The 12,907-nt window shown below is 37.0% G+C and overlaps 1 protein-coding gene across 3 annotated transcripts in view; it reads left to right on the top strand.

Annotated features, from left to right (window-relative positions):
* Positions 1-12,907, top strand: part of ARFGEF1 (ADP ribosylation factor guanine nucleotide exchange factor 1) — a 91,095-nt gene that overhangs the window by 52,159 nt on the left and 26,029 nt on the right. For all 3 annotated transcript variants that reach the window (XM_065630281.1, XM_065630284.1, XM_065630282.1), the window contains 10 exons: positions 3,296-3,395; positions 3,516-3,655; positions 3,760-3,868; positions 4,897-5,098; positions 6,149-6,260; positions 7,164-7,369; positions 7,470-7,554; positions 8,366-8,537; positions 9,738-9,889; positions 11,337-11,465. In XM_065630281.1, the coding sequence (XP_065486353.1) occupies positions 3,296-3,395; positions 3,516-3,655; positions 3,760-3,868; positions 4,897-5,098; positions 6,149-6,260; positions 7,164-7,369; positions 7,470-7,554; positions 8,366-8,537; positions 9,738-9,889; positions 11,337-11,465 (1,407 nt within the window). The remainder of the gene's footprint in view (positions 1-3,295; positions 3,396-3,515; positions 3,656-3,759; positions 3,869-4,896; positions 5,099-6,148; positions 6,261-7,163; positions 7,370-7,469; positions 7,555-8,365; positions 8,538-9,737; positions 9,890-11,336; positions 11,466-12,907) is intronic.

Genomic DNA, 12,907 nt, shown 5'->3' with positions numbered 1-12,907 from the left:
GGATATATTATAAGTCATAGGGGAAAGCAAGATGTATAATATCTAGAGGCTTTGTTCTTTACTTTTAATTCTTATGCCATAGGGTATTAGCAGTTTATTGGAAAGATTCTGTCCATTTGAACCACGTGGGTACTCTCTTGTGTATCTCATGTGTTAAACATCTTAACTCCATGGTGAATAAAGTAGTAGTGTGCCAGTGTGTTCCTACTGTTCATTTTGATAATTTTATGTTTTGGGAGTTGATGTGAATACTGAGACCCACAGATTGCCCCATAAGTGTGGACGTTAAGTATGTGAAAAGATGCTGAGAAGTGTTGAAAATATTGCTGCTGTAAGGACGTTGCATTCAGGGATTTCTTCATCTCTAGGATGTCATTGCATAAGTTGATATATTGTGGCAGTTTTGGAGGAAGAACCTCATTTTGCCAGTACCGTGTCAGAAGGGTATTGTATTCTGATCACTTTCCAGGTTATTTTGATGCCTTTTGGGGAAGAAACAATAGGATTTCCAGTATTTCTTTGAGTATAGCTTGGAAAGCAATACATGTTTGGTGATTGCCTTGAAAAGATGATGCATTTTGAAGACCAAGTCTGTGCCCAACAAGACTCTGGTGCATGTGCAGTGCTCAGCACATCAGACAGATGGGGCCGAGCCGCCTGCTGCCCAGAATGTGTTGGACTCGCTGGGTGCTCACAGAGCTTACAAGTCAGCGTGTAGGTGGTAAATGCATCGCAATTGAACTTCCCTGACAGAAATTTGATGAACTTCCATCACTGCCATCCTTTCCCCAAATTCCAAACAGAAAATGAAGACATATCAGAGGAAAACTTGGGTAGAGGTTGCCCTACACTATTGTAGCAGCTCCTAGAATATGCTAAATTAGGACCATTGCCACATAGCAGGGCTGCATTTCCTCCTCACAAATATGAAAGCCAAAAGCTTGATGCTGCCAAAATATCCATCTATTACAAAGTACAGGGGACAGCAGTTTCTAGAAACTTTCTCTTTTTACTGGTTGTGAGCTAAGAATTCCTCTTCTTTCAGCTACTGATCCTAAAGGTTATTCAGAAGATGTGGGTAGACAAGTAGACAACTTCACATTCCGTTTGTGTCTTGGAGCTGTAAGGAGAGCCATATGCTCTGATTTATAATACGCAAAATCTATATATTTGGGGATTGAGGCTGCATTCTTCATCTGTGTAAGAATTTTTTGGCATATTTTAAAATAATAGTTTCAGATTCTGTGGAAAGCGGCCTTCCCTTGGTCCTCGGACTTAAATATTCAGCTAGCACTGCCCTCTAACAGTTAAAATATTTTGAGTTGTGCCTTAATTGTGTTGTAACTGTATTTCTAAATGGATCAATGAATATATTTGCAGGAAGTCAAGTCCTAGTTATGAGGGGATTTGGGGTGTCATGTAGCTATAATTATATTACCGCCCTTTCATAGCTGTGAATAAGCTGTCTTAAAACTCTTATTTTTAGTTGAGAAAACTAAACAATGAGCTTTTTTCTGGTTTACTTTTCCAGTACACTAGGAATAAAGTCTCAACTCTGTGACATGAATTGCAATAAGTCACATAGTGATAAACAGAATTTTTAAATCTCTGAAATGTAAATAGTCAATACGGTTTCGAGAAGCTGTTCATTCCAAGATATGCTTGTCCAAAGTTCACACCAGAAGCAAAAAGCTCTGTCTCAGAAGCGTAGAGATCTAAAGTGTCTTTGTAGTATGCGGACCAGATAACTTCCTTTCTAGCTTAGATTTGGGTTTAATTTTTGTACGTGAAACTTTTTTCTCTGCCCCATCAGTGACTTTTAAAAAATTCTCTACCAGAAAAAAAATATTTTTCTGATTCCAGAGGGTATATAACATTACTGTCTTTCAGTAAAACAGCAAATATGTAACTAAGGATTGCTCATAGCATGACCTTTTATTAAAATTTTATGTCTTCCTCTGTTTGGATTACGTAAAGTTGTGGCTAAAATCAGTCTAGTACTCCTGAGTATATTTAAGCACGTGAGAGTCTTTGATCTGTCATGTGTTGAAGTCCTTACGTTTTGTAGAGATGCTTTCCTTATTGAGAGTAGTAACTGGGATTGTGCTGTGTGCCTCTCTCTGAAGGAGCCAATAAAATGGAAGTATTGTTAGCACATTTTGCTTGAGGAAATAGCTTACCATCAAAGTTGGTTGAAGTCAATGCTGCTGTTTTTCCCCGAACATGCAAGTTAAAGAGAAATTAGCCTTATGTTCTACCTGGCTAATAGCGTAAAATCACTGTGGTATGAGGGAATGTCTAATATTAAAACCAAGGGCAGTTAAATATTTGAATGTTTGTGTGCTGCTGTCAGAGAAGAGGAGCTTGACGGCTTGGGACTATTGGCAGCATTCCAGAAAAAGCAAATGTTGTTGGATTTGGCAGCCACAAGAGGCTGTGGAGCAGTGAGCTCTGAACAGTGCAGAGCGGTGATGTCACACCACGTAGCAGGTCACATTTTGAGTTCACATGCTCTTGCAGCAATTGCTGCTGCTTAACAAGAAGTGGGAAAAGGCTGCCCTGGCTGCTAAGCACGCTTCGCTGAAATAGTCAGCCTTTAATAGAAATGGATCTGGTGAGGAAATCATTGAGAGGGGATACAACAGCCTCTGTTCCAAACAAAAGCATCTGTACTGCGGCAGTTTCAGGGAAAACTAATATTTCTTTAGGGAAGAGTGACTTACCTATCAATGGACCTGCTGCATTTTTTTATGCCGTGCCTGACCAGTGTCTACCTTCCAGTAATCTTATACCGTAGAGTGATTCTTTTGGGTCAAGATGTTTCCCTTCTAATGAAGATCCGATACTTTTCATTTGCCTAGGTGGCTGTTTGTCACAGTTTCGCCATAATGATCATCGTCTCATAGAGAAGTATTTTGTGGTGAGGTAATATCTCCCCTTTCAAAATCCCAAATGATTTTGAACTCTAACAGCAGCTTAGACTTCTTGTTAGGCTAAATTGTCCTTCAGGACTTCACATTGTTCCCAGTTCTTCTGGCTTTGAGTGACTGGAATATAAAACAAAATTTTGCAGCTAGACAGAACTCCAGAAGTACGTAATAATTCAAATTCCTAATGTGAATGTATCAAGAATAAGTTCTATTTCCTTATTTCCTCTTTTTTTTTTTTTTCTTATCTCCTGTACCTCTGAAGTGGTGCTTCAGAATTATGTAGGTCAAAATATTGGCCATCAATGTTAGTGACTGTGTTTGTAATAGATTTTATTTTTCCCCCCTCTTCCTGGAATATTTGTTAGGTTTTCTTCAAAGAAATTTTCCTGTATATCTTGGAAACTTCTACTAGCTCGTTTGATCATAAATGGATGGTAATCCAAACGCTGACAAGGATATGTGCAGGTATTAAGGACCATTTGGTTCTAGTTTTTATATTTTTATGTTAAATAATGGAATTGTACTTGCCTTGCATTGAATGGTCTAGTTTTTGTTCCAAATTTGACAATGACACTTTGTTTATAGATGCCCAGAGTGTAGTGGACATCTACGTGAACTATGATTGTGATTTAAATGCAGCAAATATATTTGAAAGGCTGGTTAATGACCTATCAAAGATTGCTCAAGGAAGGGGTAGCCAAGAACTTGGCATGTCCAATGTTCAGGTAAAAGTTCTACCCAACTTTATGAAGCTTCATGTTTCTTGGCATGATACATTAAGACTAGACTGTCCATTTCTCTAATGTATTCCTCTTGAAATTTTTTCTAGGAATTAAGTTTGAGAAAAAAAGGACTGGAATGCTTAGTATCCATCTTGAAGTGCATGGTGGAGTGGAGTAAGGATCAATATGTAAATCCCAATTCTCAGACAACACTTGGTAAGATACGAGACATTGCTTTTGGCTTTAGTAAAGAGGTGCTGCAGGAATTCAGTGCGTTTTTCCAGTGGTTTGGTACTGTTAGTGTCCAGATTGGTAAAACCTCCTGCATGAAAAAAAGAGAATAAACTTTTCTTTTTTCCTCTTTGGTAGAAATATTAGTAAGTTTGGATTGGTGTCATTTGAACAAGTTATCGAAGTTGTCTTGTCTTAATTGTTTCAATTCCTGTAAGGCTACTACACTGAAAATTACTAAATCCTGTTATTTTCTGTATTTCTATATTTAAAAGGATCACAAAACTTACTTTAAAGCTCCCCTAATTTCATCCAATTTCGTGTTGATTAAATTACTGCTGAAGCAAGCTGAATAGAGAGCATTTTTTAAATGTATTAATATGTAGCTATAGAACTTCCAGTGTTGCAATCTCTGAAGAAAATAAATCATTGCTTATTTTAATCTTGTTTCCATCTGACCTGAGATGAAAAGAGCTAGAGTTATGCCAGAATTTTCAGATTAAGCACTCAAAGTTGGTAGGTGAAGTAATAACCTTTTTGGAGGTGGTTAGCATGGCTGTCTTGTGAACGGAGAGCACCAGCTCCTTGGTCTGGCTGATCATAAACACTTTTAGATACTTCGTTTCAAAAACTTAGAATTAGTGTGATTCACTTCAGGTCAAAGCTAACACCAGACTTGAAAATAAAAGGAAATAAAAGGAAAGATCTGTAATTTCGTTTCTGAGTTTTGTACATTGTATTCCGAGTGCCTACAAATTATAGTTGTAACTTAAGGTTTAGATTTCAGGTGTGTGATGAACTGAAAGAATCCTCCTTGATGTGTTGTAGTTTCAGGGCTCTTTGTTGTTTTCCCAACCAAAACAAAAGCAGAATATTTATATAAAAATAAATAGATCATTGATAACCCTAGTAAGTTTTAGAAGCCTTCAGAGAGGATTTGAAGAATAACCTGTGATTTTAATTTCTTTTCACTGTATGTATTTTGTATGTATGTAACCCTTTCCAATTTATAGGCCAAGAAAAACCAACAGAACAGGACAGCAATGAAACCAAACACCCTGAGACAATTAACAGATATGGAAGCTTAAATTCCTTGGATTCTACTGCTTCGTCAGGAATTGGCAGTTACAGCACACAGATGTCTGGCACTGACAACCCAGAGCAGTTTGAGGTCCTAAAGCAACAAAAGGAAATAATAGAACAAGGAATTGACTTGTGAGTGCCCTTTTCTCACCCATGGGAGGGTGGATTCTTTTGGAGCTATGAAGATTCCTGGGTTTTTCTTCCTTCTCCTCATAGATACTCATCTTGTGTTAGGAAAAAAACTCTGGATGTAACAGCACTTCCTCTGGTGAAAGAGTGCTGAATGGTGTCCCCTTTGGAGCCTGTCAACAGTGTTTTGTGTTAACCTAATTCCTCACAGCTAGAAGATGAGTACTCTGAATGTTTGTTCTTTTTTTTCCAGACCTGCTTGTCTAAAAATAAGATTTTTATATTTGGATAAAAAGAACATTGAACTCATGTGATCAGTTAAATACGACCTGTTTTAGTTTACCCATTACTGATGAAGGTGCCTATATGCTTAAGCTGGTGCTTCCTTTGGATTAATTAACTTGTCGTATTTAGAACTGGAGGATAGTATAATTTCTCAGTGCAGTCTGACATGAATCTTCTGTGTGATTTCAGCCTTGTCACCTCACCTCCTCAGTGAGGTCACTTTATGTAAAAATAAGTTTTCTGTAGTGTAGTTCTCAGACCCCAAACAAACATGTCTTAGTCTTATAGTGTTTTCGTTTCTTTCAGTTACCTGGCCTCCTGTCTTGTACATTACTGTTCTTACAGGCAACTCATGGATTTCTTCATTGTTTCATACAGATTAAAACAAAAAGCAACGAAGCATAATTGTTCCTTTCCAAGCCAAGACTTTGCTATTTCTGTGGAATATTTTTTTCTTCAAGAGTGCCAGAGTAGATGATAGTGTTCAGCTCTCCTAACTGGGAGCTGCTTAGATGCCAAGCTGGCAGAGATGTAGCAAAGAAAAAGAGGAGGCTGTTTACAGGGGGGAAAAATATAAAATCATCCAACGATGAAGGGAATAGCTCATTCCTATCTAATGCATAGTTTGATAAAGGAAAAGTGTTTAATACATAGATTTTCAATATCTCATACAAAATTATTGAAACTTTTTTATTTAAGTGGGTAAGGCTTTGTGCATGAATAAAAGGGTTAACTGTCACTCATTCTATCTTGGTCTTGATTGTACAGATTCAATAAGAAACCAAAGAGGGGAATTCAGTACCTGCAAGAACAAGGAATGCTTGGCACTACCCCTGAAGACATTGCTCAGTTCTTGCATCAAGAGGAAAGATTAGATTCAGTAAGAAAATTGTTTTCCTGATGGTTGTTTTGCTCATGCTGATGTTGTTGTACCAGTTGCAAATCATATGGTATTTTAAAGTTTTAAAGTGTATAACTTTGCAGTTCAGGAAAGTGTAAGAAAAAGACTGACTTACATGAGCTGACTCAAGACTTGCACCTAGTTGCTAGTACAACTGTGAGCAACTTACTAAACTGTATTTACTTCAGCCCAGTAAGGTACTGTCAGAAGTAACTGTCCTTCAGAGACTGCTAAAAAATAGCCTGGTGCAGCAACATGAAAAGCATTTTTTGCTGTATCCCAAAGGAAGGCTATTTTATCTAGATTAGTTATTTGATTTTATTTTATTTACAGCTAGAAGCTGTTGCTGGACTCGGTAAGGTCCTACAATATCTGGCTGAGGAGGGTGGGAATTTCAGTTTACTATGTTATGTTGACAGTGATCAACTGGATGTATTTGAGTACCAGCTATTTATATTTGAGCATCATTTGAATCTATTTGAGGTCTGTACTCTAATGGGAATAAAGTTAAGTTTAGCAAGGTTTTCATTCCTGCGGTAAAATTCTTAACTACAAAAATCAATACAGCAGAGAACAATCAATCGTTGGTAATATTAACTTTGTCTTGTGCACATGTGGAATTCATCTAATAGAAAAAAATGGTATGTGAGTAAAACGAAAAGGAGGAAAGTGGGCAGGTATAAGCATGTAAGAGAGCATTATGATGGAATATGTTGCCAAAATACCTTACTTTAGAGAGTAGAGAAGAAGCAGAATATGTCATCCTTGACTACATACAAGCCTCTGTTTTTGTGAGACATATGGTCAATATGACCGTTGTTCTTCTTTACCATTTTTTTTCATTGTAAATGCACTAGTTTCTCTTTTCTATTCTTATTTTAGACTCAGGTTGGGGAGTTCCTGGGAGACAATGATAAATTTAACAAAGAAGTCATGTATGCATATGTAGACCAACACGACTTCTCAGGAAAGGATTTTGTTTCAGCTCTGCGCATGTTTCTAGAGGGATTTCGTCTTCCAGGAGAGGCTCAAAAAATTGATCGCCTGATGGAGAAATTTGCTGCTAGATATTTAGAATGTAACCAAGGGTAAGCCATACTTTATCTTCAGAAATTTGGAAAGCTGAATAATAAGTCAAAAATCATAGTATGTTAAATTTGCTGTTCTTTTTCTCCTTTCCCAATTCAGGCAAACTCTTTTTGCTAGTGCAGATACTGCATATGTCTTAGCTTACTCAATTATCATGTTGACAACAGATCTTCACAGTCCACAGGTATGTTGCTAGAAAAATAAATTTGCACAATTCATAGACATCCACCTTTCAGGCTTTGTGACAATCTAGTTGTAAAAGCTTGGTGTTCAATTTAACATCTATATGTGTGTAAGAAATATGGTGGATTAAGTTTGCGCATCTTTAAGTAAGAGTATTGTGTTTCAGGGGCGTTGAGATTTTTAAGTTGCTTTGGTTAGACCTTTCTGTAAGGTATCGCTCCCTGCTCTGTGTTGAATAGGAATTGTGTGGATTTGCTTTCATATTGAGGCACTCATAGTAGCGATCGAACCTACAGTCAAAGCGAGAACTTGTGTAATTACTTAACTGTTGATATTAACACGGATCTGGTCCTGATTTTAGTCTGTTTGAAAAAATAATGCAGTTTTATTTTGATAAATACAGCTCACTTCTGCTGTGCAAAATATTCAAAGTTGCAGTGATTAGCTGTCATCATTTATTTAAGCAAAATCTGGGAGGAGTATTGAACTCTTCTGAGATTATATGATTATGTTTAAAATAGCTTGGTCTGTATGACAAGATAAACCACTTTTTTTTGGTAATGTTATGTCTAATTTACATGCAGATCCTACTGAACGTTTATGACTATTGTAATGTCCACATCGCCTTGCGTTGTTTTGTAGATTTGACAATGTAGTCTTGCATATGTTGGATACTTAAAAATGTTGTCCGAATCAGCAGGTTTGTCCTTGATGGTATTTTTTCTTCAGTTTGGCTGCTTTTAGAGGCAGCATTGTAACTGTTATGAACTTGCCTCATTTGTTGATATGAATGGCTTCTTTCTGGGTTTCAGGTTAAGAATAAAATGACAAAAGAACAGTATATTAAAATGAATAGAGGTATCAATGATAGTAAAGATCTTCCTGAAGAATATTTGTCTGCTATATATAATGAAATAGCTGGAAAGAAGATTTCAATGAAAGAAACAAAGGAATTAACAATACCCACAAAATCCAGTAAACAAAGTAAGTAGTTGCAGTGTTAGCTTTCTACAGTGTTGGCTCTTCGGTTTCATGACACTATCTCCATTTTAAAGTGAGAGGTAAATGAAGCGAGCACCACTTAGTTAACTCAAAACGAGCCCTAACTTCTAATTTTTTATCCTTTTCCTTTTATACATACATGCATGATGCTACCTTCAAACCTGTGTTAAATGCAACTGCTTATTTTCACTTCCCTTTGCATGTGAATTCCTGGTGTTCGGTGCATTGGCCATGGAGAGCACAGGTTTTGCCATTGAACAGCAATGCAGGGAAATGCATTTGAGAGCTTTGGGAAGTACCAGTGTTGCTGCAAGGCATGGTGCAGAACACACAGTGCTTGTGCCTTCTATTTCAAAGATTAACCATTGTGTTTTCCTGCAATAACCAGTCTGTCATCTTCAAAAATTTTGCATTGTTTGGTTTGCAGAGTCCTAATATATGCACTTATAAAATAATTATCTTCTCCGAAATACCAGAAAATCTTTTCTGTGTTTTGCTTGATGTGAAGATTCAGAGGTTATTCATTCTAGGTTTTCTACAGAGAACATGTAGAGAGACCTGAGTTTTTCCCAGCATAGTTAAATTTGTATGCTTTTAAGTCCTGTGCCAGCCTTATGAACAGATTACAGGAAATTTGCATCTGCAAAAAAGTCTCCCTCTTTTTTTCCAATATTCATTCAAGTAACATGATGGTTTTATTGTAATTTTAAAGAAGCTGCTTACTACATTCTACTTGGGTTTCACTTTCTTGATGAGATGGAGGTTCCATTACTGAAATGAAAAGTTAATTAATGTAGTTCTCCCTCAGAAAAAGGATGTCCACTTATTTTTATTGCTATTTTCTGTGCTGATGGATTGCTATGAAATTTGTGTTCACTTTAAATTTAGCTTAGTGGATGTGATATTTATGCTGTCAGTTGAGGTGATGGAGAAGAAATGCTTGTTTTACAAATCTAAGAATTTTCTAGAGGCTTAAAATGAGGTTACATTTCATAGCTAAGTTTACCTTAAGTTAAATTTTATCGATATTGTAAAAGAAATGGTGTGGTAATTTCAGAAAGTAAAGACATTACAAAAAATGCATCTGAGTATGGCACTCGATGCAAAAATTGAAATTATATTACTGAAGACACTTCTGCTAAAGATGCACAAATGAGAGGAAAAAAACGTGTTTGTTTACAGGTGTTGCTAGTGAAAAGCAGAGAAGACTCCTATATAATTTGGAAATGGAACAAATGGCTAAAACAGCTAAAGCTCTTATGGAGGCGGTGAGCCACGTTCAGGCACCTTTTACTAGTGCAACACACCTGGAGCATGTGAGACCCATGTTTAAGGTGAGATACATGTTTTGGTGTTTACCTAGATTATCACATAGTTCTTGATGCAAAATACTGACTGACAGGATTGGTTGAAAATACTAAAGATTTGTGTCTGCTATGTTTTGATCATTTTTTAAGTTACTTAACTTGCCACAGGAAAGAAGTTATAAAGCATACTGTGCAGATCTCTAGATAGTCCTTAAGAAAGTATTTCAGTTGTGTGATTTTTTTTTAAGATTAGTTTTGGTTTCAATAGGAATGAAAAATTAGAAAAAGGGGGGGAGGGGGAAGAAGAAACGTACACTTCTGGAACATAGAATAATTTGGGTTGGAAGGGACCTTTAAAGGTCATGCAATAGGGAATTAAGTCCTGGATCTATGAGTTAACATGATGCCTTTAATACTCTCACAAAGTTATCATTTGGTTTGTGCAAGTATTAAACTCTTTTCTGAGATAGTGCTTTTGAAATTGCTGGCTTAAATGAAACCAAAGCTCTGTGGTGCATCATTTTATTATGAAATTAGGCATGAAATCTATTGCTCCCTGCTGTGCACGCGTTAACTGTATTTCATCGGGGGTGACTTCAGGTAAAATTATTTCTAAAATCAGTCTGGGTGCCCTGAGGTTTCCTCTCTATAACCACATGCAGTTACAGCAGGATCCTCTGCATTTTCTGGTTGGTTTTTCTGCCTGTGTGAGAGGGACCTTTGACCACAAGAACTGGACCATGTGGGCTCTGCTGCAATAACTTTCAGTTGAGTGTGTTACACTCTGTCCCTCCCTAAGGCAATAGGAATGGGAAACATTGACAGTGACTTAGATACGAAAAGATGGAGGGCCAAGGGCAATGAAGTGAAGAGCAGAGACATCAAGAACAGGGTCCTGTCCTGTCTCTTATTGTTGTCGTCTTATCGTAACTTTAGTGAAATTAATAAAAATTTCTGCCCTATTTTATTCTACCCTTTTTTTTTCCCCATCTGGTATTATCAGGACAAATGTCTTATTTAAGTACATAGTTTTCATCATAAAGGAATCTGTTATACACCACATTGGGTCTTGCAATAACTATTGACTCTATCTGTCTCTCACTCTGCAAAGATAAAGGTTATCCTGGGAATACCAAAACTCCAATAGACATGTAAATGGCATAGTTTGGGGGTTTGTTTTATCTGAAGATAGCTGGATGTGTGGGTTTGTTTTTTTCCAGCTATCTGTAGATGGTTGTGTGTGATGTTTTCTGAGAAACAGAGAGGGTGCTTCTGAGGGGAGCATCAATCTGTATTACTTCTATGCTGTGTCTCGTGTCTGTTTTATTCCATTTCCTTTTTGCCAAAAGACAACTTGAAGGTTAATTACGTGAGTCAAGCACGAAATTTCCACTTTAGCAAGCTGCTGAACCTATAACATTCCCTTCAAATACTAGCAGTTAGTGATGTAACTTTTATTTTGCATACATTCCAGTTGGCATGGACACCTTTTCTAGCTGCATTCAGTGTGGGTCTGCAGGACTGTGATGACACAGAAGTTGCCTCTCTTTGTTTGGAGGGTATACGATGTGCAATCAGGATTGCTTGCATTTTCAACATTCAGGTAAAAAAAGTTAAGATTGAGACAATACTTTGATTTAGGTACGAGCAAAATGTTAGTGGGATTCCAAGAGTCCTTGTTGCTGAGGCTGTGCACTGCAGTACCTACCTGCCTGCTTCTGCAATTACTACTTCATCTGGTACATGACTGAAAGTGTTTTAGGTGAAGTGAACTTTATTTTTCCTGGTGCTTTGTGGTAAGTGCTGCCATGTCTATGTACTGAATTTTTGTTTCCCTGAAAGTTGACTACTTGTATTTCAAAGTTCATTCTTTCTTTGTTACAAAGCTGTTTAGCGTTGTTGTGATGTTTCATAAAATGAGTCTTTCTATCCTGTTTCATAAGTAGAACTAATATCTCTGTGAACTGTGTTTCAAATATTGTTCTCAACTTCAGAGAGATTATACTATTCTGAGACTTCTATAATTGGATACTATTTTAACAGTTATGGCACTGGAAATGTCATTCCTGATGTAATGCATGAATGTATCTTACATTAAGCACAATGCCAAGAATTCCAGGCTCTCTGGCTCCAGAGGATAATTCTGATTAAGCGTTGGTGCTTTTTTTTGCCTTTTTGGTTTCCGTTTAAAAATCATCAATAGTGAATGTACTATTATGTTATTGTAGACTATTAGTTAATAAATGGAGTACTAGTCTGCCATAAGTCCATTGTAGCGATAGCTGAAGAATTCCAGCAGAATTCATGTTTGACATTGCATTATTTCATGTCTACATAGTAAACATTAAAAAAAAAGAGAGAAAAAAACAACCACCTTGTAAAATTAACTTTAAGTAAAAACTGATGAACTATGATATAACAGTGAATGCTTTGCTTCCCTCTCCCATTACACTTGCATTTAGTGAATTAATTAGCTTTTTATCACTAATGTGAGAAAGCGCATTGGGGCCTCTGATACAGCTGCTTTTAAAAGCCCCATTGAGATCATGTAGGGTTTCCTTCCTCTGTCTTTCTACTTCATTCTTTTTCTCCCCTCCATGAACTTCACAGACTTAAAAATTTGATTAACAAACTTTCCCTGGAGCCTGCAGCCGCTCAATGAAATTCACATTCCCGGTAGTTGTTTTTATTTTTTTTTTTTTTATTTTTTTTTTTCCCTAAGCTGCAAAAGTGGAAGAGGTACAAATATCAGTTTGGGGAGCTGCAGAGGGTAGCTCCCAGCCCTGCAGTGGTCTGCCTTGGGTGGGAGGGCAAGGCTACATATGCTTGAAAATGCCCATGCTCCCAAGAATGTACACGAATCAGTTGTACCTTTCCACAGCCTTGGGACAATCTTGATTGAATGGAGATGTTTCAAAAACAACACTTCTCATTTGCCGAAATTTAAAAATGGCTTTTTGTCTGTTTTCAGTAGATATTCGTTCTTGGCTTCCTATGAGAATTCTGTTTTGCTTATATCATTAAAACCAATACTGGTGTGTTGAT

This window comes from Caloenas nicobarica, chromosome 2, assembly GCF_036013445.1.
Source record: "Caloenas nicobarica isolate bCalNic1 chromosome 2, bCalNic1.hap1, whole genome shotgun sequence".
NCBI classification, from domain to species: Eukaryota; Metazoa; Chordata; class Aves; order Columbiformes; family Columbidae; genus Caloenas; species Caloenas nicobarica.
This window is presented reverse-complemented; position numbering and strand designations above follow the sequence as displayed.